The following is a 26,749-nucleotide window of genomic DNA, read 5'->3' on the forward strand; positions in this document are numbered from 1 at the left end:
ATTGAAGAGATCATATATCATAGGGACCCATGTTATGGTGAGACCTTCTCTAATTAGACACAGTCCTCGTAATTATTAACGTTGTCGTTACTTCGCATTCGGTGTCTAATCCAGTTTTGGATCGGGGTTAATTAGGGGACAGTCAAGTTGATCTAAAGTCATCAGGTTAAATAATTTGTTCAAAAGTGTATCATTTTAGTTTTCTTTCTTTATCAAAAGCTGCTTAGGAATTAATATTACCTTGATTAGATTAGGAGTTAACTTGTCATCTGAATTTAACTAGATAAATATATAAAACAATTTAAAGTAAAACTCAGTTTAGAGAAGCTTTGGAACATCGAGCTAACTTATTAAAATCAATTGGGTTAAATAATTATAATTATTAAATCCAGCCCAGTCCAATCTAATAAATTTACATGAGAAATCTGTTATTAGAAACTTTTTCAAGATTAAGTTTCTTGATAAATTAAAAAATATAATAATCTGATAAATTCTGATTGACTCGAATAATTTTTTAATAATTCGGTTAATTTGATTAAATTCAAATCAACTTCAAATAATTTTCTTCTAGGTTAATATAATTTATTTGGATTAAGAGTTTATTTGTTTTTGTATTTTAATAGTGTTTTTTTAAAAAAATTAATTTTTTTATTTTAAATTAATATTTTTTAGTGTTTTTAAGTTATTTTGATGTGCTAATATTAAAAATAATTTTTAATAAATAAATAAATAATATTATTTTAATATATTTTAAAATAAAAACATTATACCATACTTTTTTAAATAAAAAAAAAACCTCCAACCTCGATAACTCGGATGATCAATACCCACAATTACTCTCCCGTGCTTCAACACAAACCCAACAGTCGCCATTCATTTTGGTCACTTACAACGGCTAAAATTTAATTGATGCGCTACCAAACGACAACAACTACAGTTTACCGTTGAAGTGGTGACACTCAAATACTCATTGCTTCCACCAAAAAGCAAAGCAAAGTGCCTCTTCTTTTTCTTCTCCTACTTTTCTAAAAAAACTGATGTCTTGAAGCTGTCAGGATGCCGATGATCACACCCTGACCAACCTTAACGTCTACTTCCCGGAGAGGAGCAGAGCTAGATAGATCTGATAAGGTGTTTGTTAGGGTTGAATCAAGAACATATTATTAATTAATGGCAGGAGACTGAACAGTGGGCTCTCAGGCAACAGTACCATGGCCTCACAGCCTAGTCTTTTTCTAGAAAAGGGACAAGCCATCGAGGCAAGATGAGATCAAATGGTATCCATTGATCAAGCAATTCCTGCGTGGAGGTAACGTGGAGTGGAACAGTGTGAAGTTTAGAGAGAAAGCAAGGAGAGACACGGAAAATAAGAAGCCACCCACACAGACACACACAGATCATGAGATATCGTAAAAGGAAGTGTCTGGGCACAGTACCAGATGGGACAAACGCATATGCGAGTGAGAAAGCTTGGAGGGCACATGACACAGCTTGAATCTAACCTAATGGCTTTTCCTTTTCGGGACCTACTTAACTCCATTATTTCTATGCTTGTGAAGTTTTAATTGATAAGCTCGTCCTTGTCATGCACTGATTTTACACACCCACGAATGTGGATGTTGGTGGCGGCTTTTTTATATTCTTTGGCTATGATCATGGGTTAAAAATTAACCATGAATAATTCTTCAAATATATATTAGCATTTGATCGATCATACCAACCCCTTATTTATGATCATGCCAACCTCTCATGTCATCTAGGAGTTAAAAGATCCAAGTGGCTCGTACGCACCTCTTATATTTCTTTTCTCAAGTGACGTTTTTTCAAGGTAAAACCCACTAAACCTATATCCCATGCATGTATATATTAAGAATTTTAAAAGGGTAGTTTTTAAATTTTTTTTATATATATATATATACAAGTCTTAACTTTACCACTAAATGATTTTTTATATTAATTTTATTCTTAGGTTTTAAAAAATTCTAGCTAATGACATCCTTTCATTTTTTGAGATTTTCCAACTATATTTTCATTTAAATTGTACTTTTTTAGGTAAAAAGATGTTATGTAATATAAAAAAATTAATTGTTTCTATTGATTCTTACAAAAATCTATTAAGAAGTCACAATAGTAAAATTAATATAAAAAATTGTTTGGATGCTTGAGACTATTAAAATAAAAATATAAAAATACATTAGACATTTATCTTTTTTTATATAAAAAAAATTCAACAAGTTATCTAAACAAGTGATGTTGTTATCGGTTCGATTCAGTTTAATTTTTAATAAAATAAAACAATCAAACTAAAATTTTATATATATTATATTCAAAATCAGACCAAAACAAAAATTGATTAAAACTGATCAGTTTCGGTTAAATCCAAAACAAAATCTGTTTATTGTATATGGGATTTTTTTTGTGGGGTATTTTATAAGCTATTTTATCTAGTTGCCCAATTTATTTAGGATTTTGTTGTGCTTTTTAAATTTTTGAGTAATCATAAAACTATTCACAACAAAATTCATTATGCCTCAATTCTTCGAGGCTAATACAGTACATCAGCTTTTTTTCTTCGTAGCATCTCCAATAACAAAGTTATTTAGAAGAGTCAAAAATAAAAATACTAATTATTAAACCAGGAATATTATGAGGTTACATTAGATAAATAGTCAAAAGAAAACTTCAATATATTGGTGAGTACAAGGAAAGTTGTTATAAGCATCTTGATCATGATCATGAATCCATATACTTTCTGGGCATTGGCTTATTTACCAGCATCGACAAGCTGGATGAGGAATATATATATGTTACAATTCAAAAGCAGAGTGATTACTAACTTAGCCCGTTTACTTTTGTATATCAAAAATGTTTTTTTTTAAAATAATTTTTTATTTTAAATTAATTATTTTTTTATTTGTATATCAAAATTAATTTTTAAAAAATAAAAAAAAATATTTTAATATATTTTCAAACAAAAATACTTAAAAAAAAACACTACAAGCTCCTTATTTGTGATTTTATATCAATTTAAAAAATAACTTATTCATTTAGTTTCTTTCTAGGTTTTGTTTTTCCAGTTAATTTTCTCTAAATTGTTCGGTTATTTTTTTCATCACAAGTAGAGTTATTTTTAATATATATATATATATATATATATATATATATATATATATATATATATATCCATTAAAGTTGTTTAAAAAACATCCACAAAGTACATAAGTACATGGGCCAAGGGACAATATCGCTTGAGATCCTAATTTTCTTGTAAATTTAGAATAACATTATCAATTACAATTTACAAAGGTTCGGGTCCAATTATCCAATAAAAATAGGAAACTTTTTTTTTCAAAAAATGTAAGCATTCTTTTCAGACAAAAAGGTTTTCTAAAATTGTAATAAAATTTATTGTTTTTTCTTTTATTGATAAAACAATTATTTTTTTTTCTATTCTTATTCTTAAATATTTGAAACAAAAACCAGCAAATGATTTTAACCAAACATGAGGCACGGGACTAATCTGACTGAGCATTGATACTTGAAGGACTACTAGTGATTTTTATCCCACGATCATGTGTGCATTCTCTCGTAACTCCCAACAAAAATATCTGGATTTTGGACGCGTGGGTTCTCTGTACGGTTACGATGTGGATCACTAGGGACCCAATTGAGCTGGAGTTGGATTTCGGATCTGGCATCATAAAATAAAATAATAATAATAATAATAATAACTTCACTTTTTTTAGTTGTAGGATTGTCATTTTAGACGTCCCTTTCTCTGTCTCCTTCCCTGGAACTTGGTTACATAATAATTAAATAAATTATAACAATTAGGATTCAAATATGTTTTATTGAAAAAATTATTAATATAGTTAAATTGTTAGTTAAATAAATTGCAACTTAGTTACATAATGATTAAAATTGTAACTTGGTTACAATAGCAATTTCCTGAACCTCCAGGCTCCAAGTTTCCCCTCGGGGCTGTCAGAAGAAGATACCAATTGCTAATTTACAATGCTAGTAAAGATAACCTGAAAGGCTTCACAGGAGGATTGAATGATTATCAAACCATCAACTTGTATGACTGGCACAATTTACTGGTAACTTATCCATGAAACATGCTCTGTCAAAAACCAAATCTAAAAATTAAACCCTTTTTTTTACCCCTTTCTTGTTGCAGAACCTGGGAGCTCAAGGCGCCATGATTCATGAACTTGTTTGGCAAATAACTAGAATGTCAATGTCATAGGTAGGGTTGTTAGGTAAGTTTTCCAGCTAGCAAAATGATTGACCAATTCAAACTATTTTCGTTTTGCAATCCCAGGCAAGGAATGTGGCCGCTGGATGGCATCTTTGGCACCATGGTCGGCGGAATGATATCACCGAATCAACTGCATTGTTGGAGAATATAAAATACATACACATCGTCTGATTTGATCTGCTATTTGGCTTGTATAATTTGATTGCTATGGCACCATGTACAAAGTAATAGCTTAAATTTCAAGGGATTTCCAGTTGAAAGTTTGCATCAATGGTAGTCCCTGTAACACTAGGCATGACCATGGCTAAAGCATAAAAGACACGCAACTAACGGAAACCTGTGAGGAAAATCTATCATTTCTCTTTAAATAACATGTCGTCAGGTGGATCCAGCTAGAGTGGAAAAGTCACAGGTGTAAAAATAGTATTGCTAAACCTACCACACGCTTCCCAACCAAACCTCAGAGAGCCATTCTGATACCTCAATCAAGTTTCTCCATGAAATCTTTCTGCTACAAAATTGAACCAGGTGCCATTATATGCTCTGATCAAGGAAGTTTTAAACTTAACATTTTTTTTTGTATATTCTGATGGGAGAAGAAGTAGGCGAATATTAAACGTCACAAGGTCAATTACAAACCAATCATCATAAATTTCTAACCTCACAAGGTCAATTACAAACCAATCATCATAAATTTCTAACCTCAAAGACTCATCTCTATTCATTTGGAATCCTTTGTTAAGGCAGCTTGGCGTTCCTGACGGCAGCGTTCTCTCTAAAACAACAAATGCAAGACAAGTAAAAAACAAGAAGAGTGACAACAATCACCAAATATGATGTTCAACATGTCAAAAGAGATGTTTTTGTTCATTATTCTTTCAATATTTCAAAAGCTCACAAAGATATAAACAATGCTACTATAACAACTCATATGATTGATTAAAACTAAAATCAGCTCTTTACAAAGGAAACATTGTTTATAAAAGAGATTTTGCTCCACTTTGTAATTCCCAACACCACTTTGTGGACTAGCGTGCATGGTGCTACTGATTTAAGGATGTCTTCTTTTCTCTAAACTCCATGTTCAATCAATAAGCATTGGTAATACACGCTCAACATTTTATGATTTCATTTCAATAATTAACACAATAAATCGTTCTATCTACCAAGCTTTCATCTCACACTGATTTACAAATTAATGCAACAACGCTAAAACCCTATTCTCCACTGAGGAAAAAAACCTTTTCTAGTAACAAAGAAATGGGAATGAAGATTACAAACATACCCTTCTTTCCCAGTAAGGAAGGAAGCAAACAAAATCATAGACTGGAGTAATGGTTGATACCAAGACCACATTGATTCCAGAGAACACCAAGAGTGCAGTCATCGGCCGTGTTCTATGTGGCATCTTTCCTTCCAGTCAAGATTCTTTATCTGCAAACATGAGTTATTGCTGACATGTTAAAAATTAATAACTAAATTAAATTTAAATGAGCTCAATAATAGCCGGGAAAATCTCCCTCATCAAAACCATTCCCTACTCCCTAGCAGATCAAGCTAAAATCATAAGCAAACACAAATCCACCTCAAAGCTTGTTCTTTCTCTACTGTTCTGTTCTAAATTTCAGTTCTTTAAAATAAACCCATTTCAGTAATACAAAAAAAGACAGAAAATTTTGATCAATTAAAGGTTGTAAGAATCAAAATAGGCCCATCAAGCATGGATTTTTTTGGTCCCCCTAAAGCAGGAATGCTTTCTAAGGCTGTGTATATTGATTCCCATTTGCCAATTTCCACAAAATCTCGTGTAAATAATAAATAAATAAGATATAAGCATTAAATATTTCGTTTTCTTTTCTTTTCATTTCATTTTCTCAGCAATCAAACAGAAATAATAAATTTAAGTACTAGACAAAATGAGAAAACAGAGAAGACATGTACCTGTTATACAAGGTAGCTCCACCGAAAACCAGAATCTTAACTTATAAAGACAGTTCCTTTGAGACCCAAAACCTAGGAGATTGAACGAGAGCCTCAAAGCCTGGTTATTTTTGTGTCGACCAAGTTGCTGCTGTGTTGTTTGTTGCAGAGTTGGATGAGCGAAGGGGGAACCTCAAGATAGCCCGTTTGAGGCTTGATTGCTGAAGTGTCTGGCACAATGAAGCCCATCATTCTAAGCTCAATGGGCTTAGAATTTATAAATTTGTGAACCTACAATTTTTTTTTTTACATCTAAAAAATTTAGGTCCCTCGGGTGGGCACATCATTAATTAATTTATTCTCTAATTAAAATCGTGATTGAGATCCACGTATAGTTGCAGTATGATAAACTTTGTATTAAATGCGTAGATTTCAATTATAAGGGTGTTTTTTAATATTTTTTGTGCATTAAAAGCATATGTATCCAATTCTAAGCGTGTCATCCACATTAAAATCTATGCAAATATATAAACAAAAATATTTTTCTATAACATTTCTTTACTCTTTATTTGCTTTCAACTTAAGAGTTTGGTTAATCACCATCAAGCTCAGTAATCATGATACAAAGCTCAATTATTACATGGGTCAAGCTCACCACTAATCACTAACATAAATTACACGAGATTCATCATGAAATGACTATACAACTCCCTATTTTACGAGGGTGGATGAATGATAATAATTTTTTCAAATTAAGAGAATGTTTTTGTTCCTAAATTGTTGAAACTTCACCAAGATAATCATGATCTGCCATGTAAAACAGGTGAAAAAAATGCACCGAAGTCATTGTAAAAGACCAATGGGTTTGCCTTAAATTATGTGTTGAATGGGTGAATTCCATATACTCTAGTTCTCAGTACTTTAAGCAGTAATCTTGAGAAATATTTTTTAAAAGGTTAACAAAGCTAAAGATAAATTTATCATGTGTTGAAAAAATAATTAAATAATATATTTTTAATTAAAAAATATTTTCTAGAAGCCATCACGTTACCAAACACAAGCAAGGCAAGCACCAGTGTTTTCTACTTGGATCTTAATGAGCAAGTGCTGGTTCTCAAGAGGTGCAAAGAAGCAATTAGAAGATGTCAGCAAGTAGCAGACCACATAAAGAGTAACGAAGACGTGCCAAAAGAAAAATCTGCAGCACTCAAAAAACAACTATAATCCTGATTCAATTTGATTTTCTGGTATACAAATCGAGAACTGTAACCTATGTTACAAATCACACTCCTATTTCCCTTAATCAGTTCTAATAAACACCAAACATGATCGAATTATTGCCACCAATTGTTTTACAACAAGAAGATAAGCATACATCTGTGTGAGCAAACCTGGCGTTACAACTGCACATGAAACCCTATAATTACACCAACTATGACCTAACTGCACCACAATTGCCACCGGAGACGGCTTCAAAGACCAACAGCAGCAACCCACCCAATGGCAAGACGAGAACTGGAGGCCAAGCAAGAGGGTGGTGAACTGATAAATATTCATGTTAACTTCGCAGGGGGATAACATACAGATACTTATTCTTGTGGTCGGGCCAACCAGAGAGAACTAAGGGCTCGTAGCCTAGAGAAATAGTCATTTATTGCCAGAAGTGCACGGGCTGATTGCCGAGTTGTCAGTATACGGTGCATTTGTTCTAGTGTTTGCTGCCTCAGATTATCAGCCTGATTATAACCAAATGAAAGATAATTATAATCAAATGCCAAAGCTATAATTACATTCAAAATGAGGGAAGATGACTGATGAGAGCAATGGTGATGTGGTACAAGTACAATGTTTAGACCAGCATATGCAAATCATGAGCCACATTGCAACTATAAAAATGAAAAAAAAGGATTATATCATGGAGCATTTTTTTTTATTTACCTGACGAAGGAACCCCTCTAGAGTTCCTAGCTTTCCCATGGCCATGGCCATTTGACCCATATAGTTTGCCACATTCCCAGATGAACCTGATGAGCCAGGGTTGCCATTAGCCAATGTTTCCGCCAGAGATTGCTGCAGTGCTTCCATCCCTTGTGACAGAGCATCTTCAGCCTGTTGGGAAGATTGCTGCAAGTTGTAAATGCCCATCAGCTGTTGCTCTGTCAGAGGCTCCAATTGATTCACAAGAAGCTGCACCGATTTCACCAAATTCAATTCAGTTCACATAATAGACCGCATAATCACCACCTTCTGTGTATTAAAGAAGGAAAAGCATAAAACAAAAGCTATGGCAATGCGAAAAACACCTTGAGGAGTTCAGATGAGCGAAAGCCACCTATCCACATGAAACAACGCTCTGCTGGTGTTTTCCACATTCCTGATAAGATGTGGAAAACATCAGCTTTTGCAGCAGTGCCTTTCAGCCTGTAAACTTCATTGAAGTGTGCAACGACATTGTCAACAATAGTATGAAGTTCAGTATCTCCTGCATGTGAATTGACCGCAGCCCTCAGCTCACTTATGTGCCTGTTCTGTTCTTCTAGCCACCGTGAGTATTCTGCATCAAATGCCAAGGCACCTGTAGAACAATGTGATCAACATCATCTGTATAAGAGATCTACATCAAATGCCAAAACAATGGAGTAAATTGGAATCAGTAGCAACAAGCAATTAAGACAGCAAACAGATATGAATCACAATAGAATAATAATGGACAAAATGGTAAACCTCCAACAATGTCCAAATCACATAACAAGCTCGTGGCTAAAGAATCAAAAGCCTAAACACCAGCTGGCAGGCCAAACTTTATACGACTCCCACTGCACTAGATGTCTAATTTGTAATCTGTGAGAGTAACTACACAAAAGCATCCCATAAAGATTGTCTTGAGCACTAAACAAACAACCTAAAGCTGCTGAAGCAGCAGGTGTGATGATGAGATGGCCCATATGATTTGTTGTATGCAAGTCTAAGCAAAGCATTGTTTATAGTAAATATCCATTTATATATAGGGGACTGTGACAAGAACACAACACCTCTGTCATTTGTCAAGCATATTCCCTCCCAATTTTAGAATACTGCGCATCTCCAGAGACAATGCTAATTGCTTATGTTTTATGGTCAGCAATCAGTACCTATCATGAAAAGTCCCCCAACTTTATAAAGTAACAAATATAACAAGCACCCCAATGGTGGCTATAACTTATTCTATACAAGGCCTGGATACTGTTTATTGCAACCATGGAGCAAAATTGTTAATCCTAGCGTCATTGTATAGTCAGTAACTCAACACACAAACATAATGTTCACTTGATTTACCATAACATATTGAAAACAAAATCACTAGTCATTATTACTACAATCAGCTCTGCATCTCTACACACAAAATACATAACCAAACACACAGCTAATTAAGTACCATTTCCACTCATTGAATGGGTTTGGTCTCCTGAACTTGAAATGAAAATTCCCTGCAGTCAAGAAATTTAAATACAGATTATAAGACAACATATAATCCTTGCCAAAATAAGACAGAAATGGGAAACAATAAAAAGCCAAACCTGTTGCCGGGCTCTCTGGAGCTCTTGCTCCAGTTGGGTCAGCTTAAGCCGGCTGCTCTCCAGTTGTTGTACATATGCCTGTAATGGAGATAAGAAAGACAACAAGTTCCATAAACAACGCATAAAACAGTGTAAATTTGAAATTTATAACATATATAGACCTATCCTTTGCAAATGCAGCTTCCCTGATATAATAGCAATGAATTGTGAGGACAGACAGCAAAAAAACACACAATACTTACTTTTTTCCTTAGTCGGCTTTTTCTAGCAGCTTCACGATTTTGAGCAAGCCTTCTTAATGTCTGCGTGACAATAATTAAGAGAAAAACAAATGAAAATGTCATAATATTGGGTGGCAGTCATGTAAATAAAATTAACTTCATCTATGCAACCTTCTGATCCCCTGCCTTTTCCTTTGACTTGTCACTGGAATCAGATGCTACTATTGCAGTTGATTGTCCTCTTTCAAACTGCAAAGGGAAGTCACTAAATTGTCACCCACAACTGACCAACAGCCTACGTTCTACCAGGAAATGAAATTTCCTTTGCATGAGAAGGCAATATTGAGAGACATAGAGAGAAAAGAGTGAGATGCATAGATTAGTGAATTTTTGCAAAACTGAGAATACATTGCTTGAGAAAGTAAGAGACATCACCCTTTGATTTTTGTCATCTGTATCATCTGTCGAGGTATCAGTTCTAGGACTGGCTTCTGCCATACTGGTTTCTCCCCAATTCTCAGGATGGTTACCAGGTATAGAAACTGGATTTACTTGCACTTCTTTTTGTAGTGGTAATGACTGGGACCCCACAACAGCAGCTGAGAGATTTATATCTGAAGATGCAAGGGGCTAAATTACAAAAAAAAAAGAGGAAAGGAAAATTGCTCAGTTAACTTTGAAGCCATCATCAGTATAAAAAGCAAAGAAATGTGGAGAGAAGATAAAGCTCACCTTATTCAAAGTGCCAAACTGAACATCAGTGCCTATTGCCTGCCCGCTAGATTTTAATTGATGAAAAAGAGGATCTGAAAGACAATATAAATGACTAAGAATACAAGAAACTATATCAATATCAAGAGAAAATTTAAAAAGATCAAGAGCATAATCATATAGCAGTCTATGCAATGTGAGCTCAATGGATCATGCTGCAAGCTGAAATTATCTGGTATGCAATCTACCTACAACGTCATGCATGGATGTGCTGATGATGTTTCAACCAGAAGATGACCAGATCAAAAATCAATGCTTTAAGTAATGTAGTTAAGGAAAGATGTTATAGAGAAAAAGGACCCATGTTGAGAACTCCACCCCAGGCTAAAAATCTGACCGAGACATGATGTCTTGGCAACTGACAGATTGACTGTAATCCCAAATGGAAAATTGAGAATAACAATCAAGTACCCCCTAAGCTACAATATTTGATAAAAAGGTTAAATAGCTATGTCTTATGCATGATTTTGTGAAATTAGACATGCCATGACACAACGTTAGATGGTTAAAAGAAACCAAAGACATGGAAATAAAATTAGAAGTCTAAGGATCACCAATACAAAGAAAATCTGCTTTTGAAGGATGTCAAGATTTCAATTACATACTTCTGCTAAGATCAACAGCATCTTCTATGCGAAACCCAAGAGATTGCTCGATTGTTGAAAAGTCTGAAACTCTGGAAGAACGAATATTATTTCCTTCTGTGCCACTGAAACATATAATATCAGAACTATGAGAACCACACCAGTTATACAGAAGCAAGAAAAGGCAAACAACAAATCTGTAAATTCTAAAGGGTTGGACCAGTATTAATGCATTGGGACTGATTTTTTTTGTTACACATTGGGACCGAATCTAACTCTACTCTCTGTCCTCTCTCTGATATCAACACAAGAGCTTCATAGCACATAGCACAATCAAACAATACCTCCAAAATTACATGAACACAACTGTTCCCAGCATGCATTCTCTAAAGGAGAATTATAGTCACTCCAAGACCCTCAAAAAATTTCCAACTAAAAGCATCAATTGGGCTCCTTTAAGAAGTTAATCTTAGGTTCCATTAAATATTTAAAAATGCAAATATAAATGGTGCAGTTTGTGAGCCAAAAGAAAGATATAAGATTTGAGTTAATTCTCATTTTTTCTTTTCATTTAAGGTGCCAAGCAAACGATGAAATATTCCACACTTAATTTTCCTATTGCACACAAACAATTTCTCACTGATTAGCAGGAAGCTATCACTCAAAATTACAGCCTATATTACAACAACCCAGAAATAAACAAGCAACCACAATCAAATCTACAAAAATCATAGACATAGACTACAGATTAGCCAGATAATTCATCATACAACAGGAAGAATGAATTATACAACTCAAACTGATAAAGAATATTGAACTAAAAACAACTTACATGGGATTAGAAGTTGATATCTGAGGAACAAAGCTTGGCATCTCGGTCACAGCTTTATTATTATTATGTGTTCTACTCCCCATGAATCATCATAAACACTACCACCAGACTCTCTCAAAATTAACCAAACCCCCGTGTCCAAACACTTCTACTTCACAAAAATAGAAGTCAAGATTCTCTCTTTTATCACTCCCTACCCGGCTACCCCTTTCAATTACGCATAAAGTACTAACCTTTACCAAGCACTCAAGAGTCAAGACCAGACCAAAGAAGCAACAGCCCTCTATCCAAACACAGCCCAAGACTACTAGAAGCACAAAGATTGTCCTAAGCTCGCAAAGCTAGAAGCACCAAGAATTGACATAACAAAGTAAAGCCTTGAACTTTATTCACGAAAGAAGAACCCAAAATAAAGAAAGAGTTATCAGTGCTAAAAACACTGAATTAATAATCAAGCAAAACCCAGATGGTGAAATGAAGAGAAAAGTTCAAACAAGAAACCCTAGTCAGAAAGACAGTCTTTTTGATTGTACAAAACATAAATATATAAACATACAAAATAGTATTTACTCAGAAAGTATTATTAAAAGGTAACCCTGTGGTCTGTGCAATGAACTCTGCTTCTTTCTCACTCTGTATAAATAAAGTAAGCATTTTTTTTTCCCAAAGCTCAAACTTTGAAATTTGAGTTCTTCATTTATTTTATGTCTTTTTTTTTTCGTTTTTTTTTTTTTTTTGCTGACTTTGGTGAGGAAGAGAGAGAGAGATCGAGAGAGTGGAGGAAGCGTGACGTTGAGATTATTCCAATCTCCTCCTGATGTCTTTTTCTTATTTGCTGGTATTATGATACATGACCATTACCTCTCTCTTTTTTTTCTTTTTTTTCCCCTTTGTTTTACGAAGCTACTCATTATAAGAGCTCTTTTTTCCCTCTGCTCTTAGCAAAATTATTTTTAAAAAAAACCTGTTTTTTTTTTATTTTGAAAAAACTGAGAAGTGACTAGGCTTGCTTAACATTAAGAGAGTGCTAGGTAGTATGGAAAAATGATTTTTTTTTGTTTAAAATATTTTTATATATTTTTTAATTATTTGATATGATAATATTAAAAATAATTTTTTTAAAAAAATTATTATTTTAATATATATTTTTATATGAAAAACACTTTAAAAAATAATATCTACCACAATTAAAAAAAAACCACCTAAAAAAACTAATATGTACACCCCTCACATCACTATGTGATTTTTTTATTTATTTCAATTATTATTTTTTTAATTTCATAATTTTCATGTTTCTTTTAGTTTCTTTTGTTGTTTTCTTTTTCTATTGTTTATTTTTATGTTTGGAATTGCTTAAAAATATGCCTGATTTGAAAAACTATTAAATTTAAGTTTTTTTAGTGTTTTTTTGATGATTTTGATAGATAAATATTAAAAATAAAAAAATAAAAAATCATTTTATTATATTTTCAAGAAAAATAAATATTTTAAAAATTATCATATATATATTACAATACCAAATATTTTTTTTACTTGATTTTTGTGTTGTTTGGGGTGTTTTGTGGGTTAATAGTTTTTTTTTTCTTTCTTCCCATATTATCAAGGAATAATGATTTTTGTAAGGTTTCGAAAATTGTATTATCTAAAAGCAAAATTAATTGAAAAAAGGCCCATCTTCATTTTGTAAATTAACAAGTTTCTGTCAATTTACAAGAGATGGATTAAGGATCAAATTAGATTGTTGGAGTAAAACTTTGGTGAAAAATTCAAAAATAAAACTTGTTAAAATCCATGTAATATTACTCATTTATTAAAAAATAAAATGGTAAAATGTGTGATTATCGTATCCAAATTAAGTTGGATTTGTTTGGGACGAGATAAGAATTGCTGCAAAAGAAATACATGAAGTGATGTAAAAACAGCGCATAGGACATTGAATCTTTGTCCTAATCTAGCAGAAAGCATAAAATCTTTTTCCCTTCTGTTTTCTCTTTAGGATACCTCAAATCTTTTTCTTAATCCAGGGATCTTAGAATGTTTTTCATGATCCCATGAACGTGTTTGATTTTCTCTACTGTCGATAAAAATCGAAAACCAAGAGGGTTCAAACTGGAATATTATTCAACTGTATTCTCAATACAGTCAGGTCAAACTTCAGGGGTTAGGTAAAGACTCAAAACTCCCGAATGCAATAATAGCTTTAAAACAAGCAGAAGAGCAAGAAACCTCGTAGGAAGTTTCTCGTGTTCATATTATTAACATGGCCGGTCCAAATGAATTGAGAAACAGAAAGCAAATTTTTACTTTCGAATTCTGGCTCAGATTTCTAATTTATTCTCTACCTTGTTCACACCCGAAATAAAATTTACCTGATTCGGTGTTTCGTGACTTTATTAACCTGACCAATCTAGTCTAAACTCGAAAATAAATGACTCAAATTGATCAAATGACCTCCGAGCCGATGTGGGAATCCAGTAACCCAAATCTTCTATCGAAATAGATTTTGAACCGGGTCTGCAGCTATAATATATCCATCCCACAGATTATCTAATAACAGAAACTTCGAATTTAGTGTATGAATGTATTTTGTGATTGTAGTTGGTTCAAGGGAATCAACTCGATATTTTGTTTTTTATTTTTATTTTTATGGAGGGATTGATTTGAGGGGCTCGTGATCAGCTTGGTGCAAGAGCAGTTGTGGAATATCCAGCGAACTTGGTTCATGAATGCTCAGTTCCTTGGCCGCCAGCTTGGAAGGCTGTAGAAGTCTCGACCTTTTTCTCTTTCTGTTTGTCTTGGTACTTTGCAGAAGTCTTTCCCTGCTAGAAAATCAGACCCATGTTATTATTTTGTTTCAGAAGTCAAATCTGGTGAGTTCAGATCTTGTAAAAAATGCATGCATCACCTGCTACCCATGTTTAGAATTCAGTCTCTTATTTGAATAGGAGTTGTTTAAAAAATGTCTATTTATTATTGAACCACAATCTAATCTCTTATCTCACGTTAATGTACAGTTCTTTTTAATTAAAAATATATAAAAATAATTAAAAATGTATATAAAAATTATTTTAATATTTTTTCAGTAAATGCACAAGTTTCCATAACAGTAGACATGCACTTAATCTATGTCCAATTCTTTTTTAATATTTCAATTTGGATTCCAATTCTTTTTTTTTTTCAAGGGAAGAAAAATATTTTCTCTAATAAAATACTACACCCTAATACATGAAGATGACGAGTCCAATCCGGGAAATGATATTAAAAAACACTAAAAGAGAACAAATAAAGACAATATTATTTATATATTATAGGAAGAAATCCCTTAAAGGAGACAAGGAAGCTTCCTTGAAAGAAAGGTTTTCTTTTCAGCAGACCTAGTTCACAGTGAGTATATAAATAGAGAAGTAGGTGTTTTGGTGGGAAGATGCTAACAGTGACTGAATAATTATTTAATATTATGCTGTTTTCATCATCAACAAAATAAAATAAAATAAAAATTATGCTGTTTTTTAGTAGAAGATGCAGTGAATCTTCACAGCTTTATACCTTACAGCCCAATACCAATGGCGATCACCAGGCCTTCATAAATCTGGCCAAGTAAGTGCCCAGTAAGATAAACCCAGCTGCACCATTAGGTCAATAACCCTAGGGGTCCATAATGTTGTTCTCACAGCCCTTCAAGTCTTCTGATATCATTTTCATTTGAAGATGAATGGCCCAGAAGAAGAAAAGGCATATAAAACGATGCCCTGCGTAGAATTTGAAAGGTGCAATCTGCCAAGAAAAACCCAATTAGTAATCCAATCCTCTAATTTGTGAACTGAACTAAGCATCTGTGCATGAATAAGCTTTTTCTTTTTTCCAACTAATAATGTTTTGTGCTGGTCAGCTGGGTTTATGCGTAGATAAATTAATTCATCATGGATATAATTCTCTATTAGCTAGCTAGAGGGGACAAGTTGCAGAGGAAGAAGATGAAAGTTTATTTATCCCGCCGGGTTTGACCTAAATTTAATCTTCTATTTAAATTCACAACCCAAGTTATAAATTCTAATAGATAAAATTAATTTTATTATTTTATTATATAATAAAAATTAATTTATTAACAATCTAATTTCCCACTTGGTTACAGCTACAGCTACTGTACCGGCCGATGGTGATCGGCAAAGAAGAAGGAGGTGAGGCCCACGACCAATAAAGAGAAACCGGGAATTCGAATTTGAGTTTCCATGTCATGATGTCACTATATACGCAACTTGGTTGCGCGGCAGCAGCACCGGCTGCAGATCTTCCATTCCCAGCAGTTCGCCGTCCACTTTATTAGAATCTATTTCAATACATCGGGGGAAGGGCATCATCGGTTCTCATGTTATCTCATTTGTCAATTACTCTAATGCCCTCCGGTAATGCCTTCCGGATGAAGGTTAACATACCATCATCATTTTCATTATAATTTAGGTTTTATTTCTCAAAAAATTATTAAATTAATGTTTTTAAATCATTTCAGTATTCTTGTGTATTAAATACACAAGAACATCAAAATCATAAAGGGAGTGTTTTTTAGATGCTTCTGTCTAATTTTAATATGCTTGTTTTGATAGGAAAATATTATAACACTATTTAAAAAATAATAATTCAATATTTTTCAGATAAAAATATTTTTGATGATATTACTAAAAGTACACTAAATCAGCGATTGAAGAATCTAATTTTTTTCTACACTCGTCAAACATAATAAGTTTAAAAGCCATTGAAATGAAATTTAATGGCAATGACCTCTCTCCTTGACAAGAGATGGGAATCCCTTGCACAATTATCTAGGAGTGAGTAAAAAAATCAAAAAACTAATTAAACCGAAAAAATCAGGAAAAAATAACTGAAAAACCAAATCGAAAAAAAACCGATTAAACCGATTAAAATTTAAAAAAAACGGCTGGTTCGGTTCGGTTTGGTTTCGGTTTTATAAGTAAAAAACCAAACCGAACCGAAACCGAAAAAAACCGAGCCAAACCGGAAAAACCGAGCTAAACCGGAAAAACCAGTTTTTGCCCAAAAAAACCGAACCGAACCAAAACTGGTCGGTTTGACCCGATTTATATTTTTTAAAAAAAAAATTCAGTTTAGTTTTTTTTTTAATAAAAACCGAACCAAACTGAAAATAATTACTTCTTAAATTGCCTAGCTTGGAAGACGTAGTTTTACCTAGAAAAGAAAAATCACTTATGATCATTTAAATTAATAGAAGTTCACTGCGTTATTAGACCTTGCTAGAATCAATAGTAATATTTGCATTTATTTTTTTCCTAGTTGTAATAGAAAAAATATTTTTTAAGTAGCTTAATTTTATAGCATTTTCTTTGAGTAATGGGCATCTTATCTTTAATTTTATATCCTCTTTCTTTGCTTATGGCTATGATATATGGGTTGTTTATGTATCAATATATTTAAATTTTAACCAATGAAATTTTGACATCTACTAAAAAATAAACATACATACTTGGTCCATGCCATGTATACAAATAAATACAGAAAAATTAAAATATTAATACCAAGTTGAAAAAATGAAAATACAAGGAAATATTTTCAATTAAATATTTCAACTCATAGTTTCTTGATATAAGTTTATTGTAAATTCATTTTTTTATTAAATCAATAGAAAGATCATATTTTAAGCTTTAGTTGTTTAAGATGCATATTTAAATTATAATAATATAATTACATCAATAAACAATTAATTATTTACAAATAAATTTTCCAATACGGATACATAACTCATTTACAATCAATCAGAAACATACATATAATTTTAAGAAAGAAAAAAAAATATTTTCACGTTTATTATTGGGATAACAATGTTAAAACGATATGAAAATATAAAAATATAATTTGAAATAAAAAATAAAAATCATTAAATTTTTTTTTAAATAATTTGAAAATACAAATATAAACTTGCTGTGAGTAAGACTCGTAACTGTAGCCAACATGCTTTATTTCCAAGTGTAAAAAACATGCAAAGGTAATATTCAAAGTGTTGTTGATATAGTTTTAAAACCCGACTTGACCTGGGATTCGGGCGACTTGGACCTGTAACCGGGCCGGGTTGAAGAAAAAACCTGCCGGGGATTTAGCCTCGCAAAACCCGGACGGCTCGGGTAAACCCAGCTGAGATCCGGCTATTTTATATATATATATATATATATATATATATATATATATATATATATATATATTAAAACAACGTCGTTTTTTATTGAATGTCATCCTCTCTCTCCCTTTTTTATTGAATGTCATCCTCTCTCTCCCTGATTGAATGCCATCGTTTCTTTTTGTCTCCGACCCAAAATCTATGTGGATCTCGATCCTTGGTAGTTGCTTAAACTCTCTCTCCCAAAAGCTCACAAAAAGAAAGCATATGGCGATGATATTTGTTCAAAATCTGGTCAAAGAAAGAAAATACCCTTTCATCCTCGCTCTTGTTATCTTTCTCGTTTCCGCCACTATCAGGGAAAATAAAAAAAATGAGACGTTGAATGGAAGACGAGTGGAGTAACAATGGCCCTTTCAGCAGCCACCGAGTTGCTTTCTTATGATACTGTTTCGTTTTGTCCCGTTTAAAAGGGGAGGGAGTCCAGTACTGAAAAAGAGAAGATGGTTATTATGGTCCATTAATGGCATGTGATGTTTTGTTGATTTAATCAACTTAATTATCACAGGTGGAGTAACAGTGGTCCTTTCAGCAACTATTATTATTTTTAGATTGATCCGAGTTAATTCGAATGATCCATCTAACTTGTAATCTGAACATTATATCAAGTTTAAAACTATGGTTGTTGGGCAATATTATGAACTTTTGAAAGCAATAGAATTCGTACTATTCATTCACTGTACGCAATTTAGGTACACAGAGGTCCCCTCCTTCTGTCCCCCCTCTCTGTTATTAATTGCTTCTTTGAAGGTGCAGTTGCGATCCTTTCAGTGGAGCAGCTGCAGTGGCTGAGTACTAGCTAGCATTCATTTTTAAGCCGCCTCATCTCTCCTCATGAAAATAGTTCTTTCATTTTTTTTTCCACCGCGATTGGATTGGTTACTTTTTTAACATACAAGAAAAACATTTTGGTATTGGTAATATTTTCCGTAGCAATTTTTTTTTTAATTGTGTGGAGATTATTTCAACACAATCTAATTAATTTTATGATTTAAAAATAATTTTGATAACCAGTAAAAATATAATTTGATTTATAAAGATCTACAACAATATTTTTTTCTGAAAAATAATATTGAAACGACAATATATTGAAGCAATTCAAGCCAACCCCGAGTTAACCAGTCAAATCTTTGACCTGGATTATGAGTAATGATAACCATGTATAAAACAAATTATAAAGCTCAATTCTTAATTAATCCAATATTAAAAAATAACAAAAATATTTGACCTGAGTTAACATGTCAAACTGTGATAACTCTATAGAAAGTAAATCCAAACAAATTATAAAGCATAATTTTCAATAAAATCATTGTTGAAGGTTAAAAAAAATCAATCTAAAAATAAGATATAATAAAACGATTTGAGTCTACCTGAATCAACCTGCAAAACATTTGACTCGAGTCATAAGACCGGAATAATCTTATACAAAGCAAACTAAAATAAATCATGAAATTTAATTTATAATCAACTCCATCCTGAATGATGAAATTGAAAAAATATCAATTAAAAAAAAACTCAAGTCAATCGGGTTAACCCGTCAAATCCATGACTTGGATCATGAGATCAAGATAACTTCGTAAAAAAGAAACTAAAATAAATCATGAAGTCTAATTCTCAATCAACTTAATGTTGAAGGATAAAATTAAAAAATATATATCAATTAAAAAAACATAAAAAAACATGAGTTTATCGAGCTAACCTACCATATACCCGTAATATAGGTTATAAAACCGAGTAAACTACAATAAATTATGAAGCTCGATACCCAATAAACTAAATGTTGAGGTATGAAATTAGGGAAATAAATATAGATTTTGAAGGAAAAAAAACACTATTAAAATGAATAGTATTTTGTGAGGTGGTGCACAATAAAAACACCACTTCTTTTAATTTATACTATAATACTCACCTCACAGTAAAAACACCACCTCTTTTAGTTTATACTATAATATTTATTCATTGTATTTGGTATTATAGTGCAAAATGCTTTTTAAAAGTATTTTTCGCTTGAAAATACATCAAAATAGTTTTTTTTTCCAGTTTTTTTTAACATCAACATATCAAAATCAAGAAAACATTAAAAAATTAATACCAACTTGATCTTTTTTAAAACAAACATATTTGAAAACAAAATACCAAACAAATACTTATATCTAGGGGTGAGCAAAAAAACCAAGAAAACCGGAAAAAAAATAACCGAAAAAACTGAACTATGAAAAAAAACCGATTAAAATCTTGAAAAAACCTGTCGGTTCGGTTCGGTTTTATAAGCTTAAAACCGAAAAAACTAAACCGAACCCAAACCGGCAAAAAGCCAAGCCAAACCGAAAAAACCGAGCCAAACCGGTTTCTGTCCTAAAAAATCAAACCGAAACCGGCCGGTTTGAACCAATTTTGGTTTTTTTTTTTAAAAAAATTTGTTGGTTATGTTTTTTTTATAAAAACCGAACCGAACCGAAAATAATTACCTCTACTTGTATTGTGTATTCCATTTAATCAGCCTTTAATTTAATTTGATTTTTTTTATATGAATTTGATATCTTTATATCAAAATAATCTTACCCAAATAATCTTACCCCCCCGCCCCGGGTGCTTGGTTTGATTATTTTTTACAATTAAGGAAAGTCAAGGCACGTGAGAGATCGAGCAGAAATGCCCCAGCTTGCATTTCTATTGCGTGTGAGATCCTACACTAAACAAAACCCTATAATATTGTCAACCAAATTTATTTATAATTTTTTGACAAAACTAGCATGCATCATCTCTTTACAAATCCTGGCTCTAAATTGCTAGTTTTGTATAAATTCCAACAAGGGATACATACACACATGGTCCATTAATATTTTTCAAAACAAAAGAATTCCTTGCGTAATGAAATTAAATATTGTTAATTTGACCATGGTCATAGATGATTATTGAATGGAATTCAATTGATGATTTTTCCTAGTTATATATATATATATATATATATATATATCCGGTCATACCTGTTTATTTTTACATTTCAAAAATGTTTTTGAAAAAAATTAAATTTTTTTATTTTTTTCTTTACTTTAAATTAATATTTTTTTGGTGTTTTTAGATCATTTTGATATGCTGATTTTAAAAATAATTTTTTAAAAATAAAAAATATTATTTTAATATATTTCTAAGTAAAATATATTTTAAAAAACAATCACAACCACACTAGCTTAAAAAAGTATATATAATACCGAAGAAGATAACAATTTCATGGAAAGTTAATGATCGTTGAATGGCAAGGGAAAAAAGGAGAGAGTTAGGATCATGAAAAAGACAAGACTCATCCGCATTTAGCAAGTAATTTATGGTATAAGTTCTACGATAAGATAATGCTTTCTTTGAATGGACTGGGGGGGGGGGGGGGGGGTGTCAACATCAAGTGCATTATTATGACTTGTGGGAGGGAGTTGAGTTTTCGTTCCAGCACTGCAGATGATTTTGCTACAATATATATATTCAGATTTATGTTATACAACAACCTTTTTCTTTTTCTTTTTCTTTTTCTTTTACTTGAAATATTTGTGTTTTCTCGGTTGTAATAGATTGCGACAACATATAACAAGTCCAACTTGGAATTAAATTTCATCAGACAACTTGTGAAATGCTCTTTATTCGTGATTTTTTGGGTATTTATTGTCTTATTATAGATGGCAAATTAAGCCTTTCCCAACAAATTTAAACAAACAAGAATTTTAAGAAATTTCTTATTGTTAATAAGATAATATTAATGAAAAAACCTATTTTCTAGAAATTAATATATATTGTTTTATAATATTAATTAAGCGTGTTAATCAAAAGATACTAGTCATTTAGAAGGTGATTCCTGAAAAGTTGAATGGCTGTTTACATGAAAATAAAATCATTTTATTATAAATGAGACAAGAGAAAATAAAAAGAAATATAATAGAAAAAAAATTAGTGATAAAAATTAACAATTTCATTCATACATATTTTTTCTCAAGAGGTAACATTACATATAATTAATATTAATTGAATATATAATAGTACTGATACTATATATATATATATATATATATATATATATATATAATCATGGATAATTCCGAATTATTTAACAATCTACTTGATGTTCCTTTGAAAATGATAAAAAAGAGAGAGGTTAATCTCCTATTTTATCATATGTTATATGAACGTTGGAAGCTAATATCTATTACAATGCCACGATTTCTTAATTGACAAAATTAGCAACATTTACTAACTTAATTAGTTAATTATAAGTTTGAAGAAGAAACTTACATTGTTGAAAAATAAATTTATAAGCATTTAATTAGGAATAAGCAGCTCATTTTTCTGCTCACGCTTTCTTAAAAACAATTATGATGAAGAGCTTTTTTAAAAATGTTGACATAAATTTAAAGGAGAATTTTTTATGTGTATTTTTATATGTCTTTTTGAAGAAAAAAAATGATTGTTTAAAATGTAAATGCTGAAAATATTATATTTGTTTGATTGAAAATAAAAGACTTTAGTGAAATATGTATTTATTAATTATGTTTGGTTTATGTATGGGATTCATGAGAAATTCAAAGACGTTTACTATTACACCCTGATGACTTAAATTCTACAAGATCAAATAATAAACTTAAATTTATTTAAAAAAATTAAAATATTGAATAAAATAAATAAAAAATAAGAGAGATTAAGTATATATATATAAAAAACGTTTTCAATCACTAAAAAATGCTAGATTTCCCTTAAAAAAATCGCATTCTCTAGTTTTGAGAAAATATGATATTAAAAAAAAACATTATATTACTTGAAAATTTAATATTCTATAACGAAACAAACATAAATAATTCTCACATTCAAAATATTTTCAGTAAGGAAATTTGAGATTCCTTGATACTAAATAACCCTTTCGATGCCAAATGGGAAACACAAGAAACTTAAAACTAGAGGTTCTATGACCTATGGTGGTGATGACCAACGCTGGATCATTCATGCAGCCGAGCCCAATCAAGCCGGCTATTGAGCTCCTTGATTTACTACCTTGCCGCCATGATGTCATTACAGGAGGATGAGATGACGTCATACACATCTAACAAGCCTTCTGGTGAACGCCACGTGGTGGAATTATCGGCATACAGATAACTCCAAGCTCCCGCTAGCCCATCGCTTTCACGTGAACCTCTGGCGCGTGTGAGCACGTGTATCGCTGTCTTCCTAATCTAATCACATAATTGACTCGAGTGTAAGAGTAATGATACTTGATTGATCTATAATTAGGAGCAAAAATCAAGGGAAAACTATATCCATCAAGCAAGATGAATATTTGAATACACTCCCAACATTATCATTTGAGTTTGAACTCTGAAAAATATTATAAATAATATTTTTTTATATTAATTTCATTTGAAAAATAAAAATCTTTAATTTACAACGTATGCATATATATTATAAATAATATTTTTTTATATTAATTTGATTTAAAAAATAAAAATCTTTAATTTACAACGCGTGTGTGTATATAAATATAATAATCGGACTATAAATAATATATTTAAATTTTATCAAAATATAAATTAGTTTAATTACGTGAAAGTTGTTTTGAGATATTAAAATTAAAAAGATAAATTATCAAGTAGTTATAATTTTTTTTAAATAATAGTTATTTTTACTTGTGAAAAACTCAAATTATTAATTTTAAAATTAAGAATTTAGATTTACCCGATAAGTCAAGTCCATTAATATGGTATTATTTATCCATCCATATGAAACTCACAATAACCTATTTTATCGTTAGTCCTCTCGAAATATCTACTATTTATTAGCATCAATTGTTTTTTGAAAAAAGAATCTATATTCTTGTGGAGGCAGTAATAGAGACGTGCTGTGTCGCGGTTGGAACTTGTATTCTCACCCAAAGTTTTGTTGTCTGCTCCAATTTGCACTATCAGAACTTCTCCTTTTCGAGCATCAAGTTCTCTCTCTCTCTCTACCTTTTTCATTCTCATAAAACTCCTTTGCATTGCAGCCTCAAGAATCTCTTTAAGAGGTAAACATACTGCCACACTTTTGATCTCAGAGCTTATCCATCCATTACAGTCATGGACAATTATCATATTGACCTGGTAGGTGGTGGTGTGCAAGAAAGAAAGGGAACAAAAATAGCCAAAACCAAGAAAAAGCCTATGAAAGTAGTGTACATATCCAACCCCATGAAGTTCAAGATTAGTGCATCTGGATTTAGGGCTTTGGTTCAAGAACTCACCGGCCAAGATTCTGAATTGCCAGACCCTACTAAGATTGTGGACGATGATGATCATGGTGTCGGTGGAAATTATCGAACGGTTTCAAATGCTTCAAAAACTGTTGTTGATGATCACTGTGCACTAGAGGTCCCCACAAAGGATCCTAGTCAAGAGCAGCCGCCTGCAAGACAAGATGCTCCATTTGGGTCTTTCGATGACGTTTTCATGCCTCAGATGTTAGAGAATGTTGCTGGAATAATGCCATCAAATTCATGGTACGAAGCTTACTCATATGGATATGGTGAGAAGCCTTGCAGTATAATTTGAGTAAGCTCTCTTTGGTGGCTTCTGTTCTTGTCTGTGGTATGGTTGTTCCATGTAATATGTGATTAATCATGTAGTTCATGTCTCTTTGTGTGAGAAATTAACATTGCTCGATGTAGTTAATTTGATGTTGAAGGGGATTGCAACTAGCTAGCAAGAAGTGTTCATGCTAATAACAATTTGCTTCCTTTATCTCTACAAGTACCAATTACTTAACTTTCAAGTGTGTTTAATTTGAGTAAGATCTCTTACAAGTTGTGCTGAAGATTCAAGCATAAGATCCAAGCTAGGAGAAGTGCAAGAAACATTGTTATGGGACCCAACTTACTTGATCTTATTAACAAAATATATAGAAACAAGCAAGGTCCATCACAAAAGCTCCAAGCCAGAAAATAGCTATAGCTAGCTAGGATGGAAGACCTAACAATGAATCCAAACACTCCTAAATCAATATTGAAGTGGTCTTTCTCTGTTGAAAATACAGTTAGCTAGGGACCTAAATAAAAGGTTAATGGTTCAACTTGTGCCTCTTCCAAGGAATCCTCAAAAGCAATTAAGACTTTGATGGTGAAACCTCGACCAAGTGATCAAGATATTTTTATCGAGGGAATAAAAAATAAAACAGTATAGTAAATTAATTATACTATTTGCTTGAAATTAAGTAGCCTCAAATTTCCAGCAGAGCAATGATAAATTAATGAATTCATGATCTGATTGCTAGCTAGCTGGGCCAAGAGATAGATGTATTGTACATCCACAGGAAAAGTTGCCCAGATAATGCGGCACAGCACTGTAGTTGTTTGCTAGCATAGCTTGTTTCCCACTCTCAATGTACGATTAGCTTTGGAGATTTATTAGGAGTACTTGTCTTTTGTCTAACTTAATTTCTTTGTCTCTTCTACCTTCTAGGGTTCATTGAATCCAGTTTAGGAAAAGATTACTGTTACCTGTCCGGAGAGGATCGGAAGAGACTGTACAAAGTCCACTGGCTTGCTAGTACTCTCCCTCTCTTCCAAACAAGGGCAGATCACACACACTTTCTCTCCATTTGGATGCGTGCATGCATGCATTTTTTCTAAATTATATTTATTGTGCCTTGCTCAAGTCCTTCCTATATATTTTTAGCCCAGTGGACACGTGGGAATGAACTCATAAGACATGTATAATCGTGGCAAGGTGTCCCACGGACGGATTGTTTTGTCGCGAGTGACATTTTTATCTGCAGGGTGTACACGGGTTTTTTCGAGAAAAAAAACCCAATGCAAAAAAGAAAAAAACTAGCTCTAGCTCATATTAGACCTCGACTGTTCTGTGCAGCCATCATACTGGAGTTAGGGAATTGTGTTTTAATTTCTACACTTGCTAGCCACACTCTGTACGTGCCATGTGGAATTAGTGAAAGTTTAATACAATATTGGTTGCCACAAATTCTTTTTATCAAGGATTTCTAAGTACACTCGGATTTTTTTGGCCTTTCCATTGATAATAACACTTACGAATTGAAATACAGCACATATTTTAATGCAATAGTGATGCATGATCGAGTAGATTAATTTCTCTATACCATGACATATATCTTTTCCCTGCCTTCCCTTTTGCTTTGAAATGATAAAACCGAGTTACTAGTCTCTCTTCAGATTTCATTCGACATTACATACAGATTTTAAGTTGATAATTTTAAATTTATTTGTATAAAATAAAATATTAGAAAATAATATAAATTATATCATGTAACTTCACCTAAAAACTCAAGATTTTGGGTGAAATGGTTATTTAACATGCTACTAGAGTTTAATTGACCAAGCGATCACGAGTTTCAATCTCACCACTTTAATTTTATT

The 26,749-nt window shown here is 32.1% G+C and overlaps 3 protein-coding genes across 8 annotated transcripts; 1 reads left to right on the top strand and 2 right to left on the bottom strand.

Moving 5' to 3' along the window:
• Window positions 1-4,479: 4,479 nt before the first annotated feature.
• LOC7464098 (uncharacterized) lies at window positions 4,480-6,429 on the bottom strand. 5 transcript variants are annotated; one of them, XR_008057653.1, is made up of 4 exons: window positions 6,203-6,428; window positions 5,547-5,695; window positions 4,930-5,036; window positions 4,480-4,887 (listed from the first exon to the last, which is right to left on the bottom strand). XR_008057653.1 is itself a non-coding variant. In XM_024587542.2 (4 exons), the coding sequence occupies exons 2-3, from the start codon at window positions 5,667-5,669 to the stop codon at window positions 4,983-4,985; spliced, it is 177 nt and encodes a 58-aa protein (XP_024443310.1). In that variant the 5' UTR covers window positions 5,670-5,695; window positions 6,203-6,429; the 3' UTR covers window positions 4,480-4,769; window positions 4,964-4,982. The 5 variants fall into 5 exon arrangements, 4 of the variants coding, with proteins under 4 accessions (XP_024443310.1, XP_052304115.1, XP_002323246.1 ...); XM_024587542.2 differs by having other exon boundaries at window positions 4,480-4,769; window positions 4,964-5,036; window positions 6,203-6,429; XM_052448155.1 differs by having other exon boundaries at window positions 4,480-4,921; window positions 4,964-5,036; window positions 6,203-6,429.
• Window positions 6,430-7,380: 951 nt separating this feature from the next.
• On the bottom strand, window positions 7,381-12,984 carry LOC7464099 (transcription factor TGA2.3). 2 transcript variants are annotated; one of them, XM_002323211.4, is made up of 11 exons: window positions 12,147-12,984; window positions 11,336-11,439; window positions 10,692-10,765; window positions 10,395-10,589; window positions 10,131-10,208; window positions 9,981-10,040; window positions 9,739-9,816; window positions 9,597-9,648; window positions 8,485-8,756; window positions 8,120-8,368; window positions 7,381-7,917 (listed from the first exon to the last, which is right to left on the bottom strand). In XM_002323211.4, the coding sequence occupies exons 1-11, from the start codon at window positions 12,227-12,229 to the stop codon at window positions 7,771-7,773; spliced, it is 1,392 nt and encodes a 463-aa protein (XP_002323247.1). In that variant the 5' UTR covers window positions 12,230-12,984; the 3' UTR covers window positions 7,381-7,770. The 2 variants fall into 2 exon arrangements, with proteins under 2 accessions (XP_002323247.1, XP_024443567.1); XM_024587799.2 differs by lacking the exon at window positions 12,147-12,984 and having other exon boundaries at window positions 10,395-10,573; window positions 11,336-11,377.
• An 11,239-nt stretch (window positions 12,985-24,223) lies between these two features.
• Window positions 24,224-26,345, top strand: LOC7464100 (sigma factor binding protein 1, chloroplastic). Its single transcript, XM_002322585.4, has 2 exons — window positions 24,224-24,911; window positions 25,818-26,345. The coding sequence occupies exon 1, from the start codon at window positions 24,441-24,443 to the stop codon at window positions 24,909-24,911; it is 471 nt and encodes a 156-aa protein (XP_002322621.1). The 5' UTR covers window positions 24,224-24,440; the 3' UTR covers window positions 25,818-26,345.
• Window positions 26,346-26,749: the final 404 nt, after the last annotated feature.

Source organism: Populus trichocarpa, chromosome 16, assembly GCF_000002775.5.
Source record: "Populus trichocarpa isolate Nisqually-1 chromosome 16, P.trichocarpa_v4.1, whole genome shotgun sequence".
Lineage (NCBI taxonomy): Eukaryota > Viridiplantae > Streptophyta > Magnoliopsida > Malpighiales > Salicaceae > Populus > Populus trichocarpa.

Coding starts and splice junctions, on each gene's coding strand:
- LOC7464098 (XM_024587542.2), bottom strand. CDS start 5,669: ATGCCACATAGAACACGGCCGATGACTGCACTCTTGGTGTTCTCTGGA. Junction 5,037..5,546: donor TTCCTTACTGGGAAAGAAGG/GTATGTTTGTAA, acceptor TTGTTGTTTTAG/AGAGAACGCTGCCGTCAGGA.
- LOC7464099 (XM_002323211.4), bottom strand. CDS start 12,229: ATGGGGAGTAGAACACATAATAATAATAAAGCTGTGACCGAGATGCCA. Junction 11,440..12,146: donor ATATCAACTTCTAATCCCAT/GTAAGTTGTTTT, acceptor TATATGTTTCAG/TGGCACAGAAGGAAATAATA. Junction 8,757..9,596: donor CCATTCAATGAGTGGAAATG/GTACTTAATTAG, acceptor ATTGTTCTACAG/GTGCCTTGGCATTTGATGCA.
- LOC7464100 (XM_002322585.4), top strand. CDS start 24,441: ATGGACAATTATCATATTGACCTGGTAGGTGGTGGTGTGCAAGAAAGA.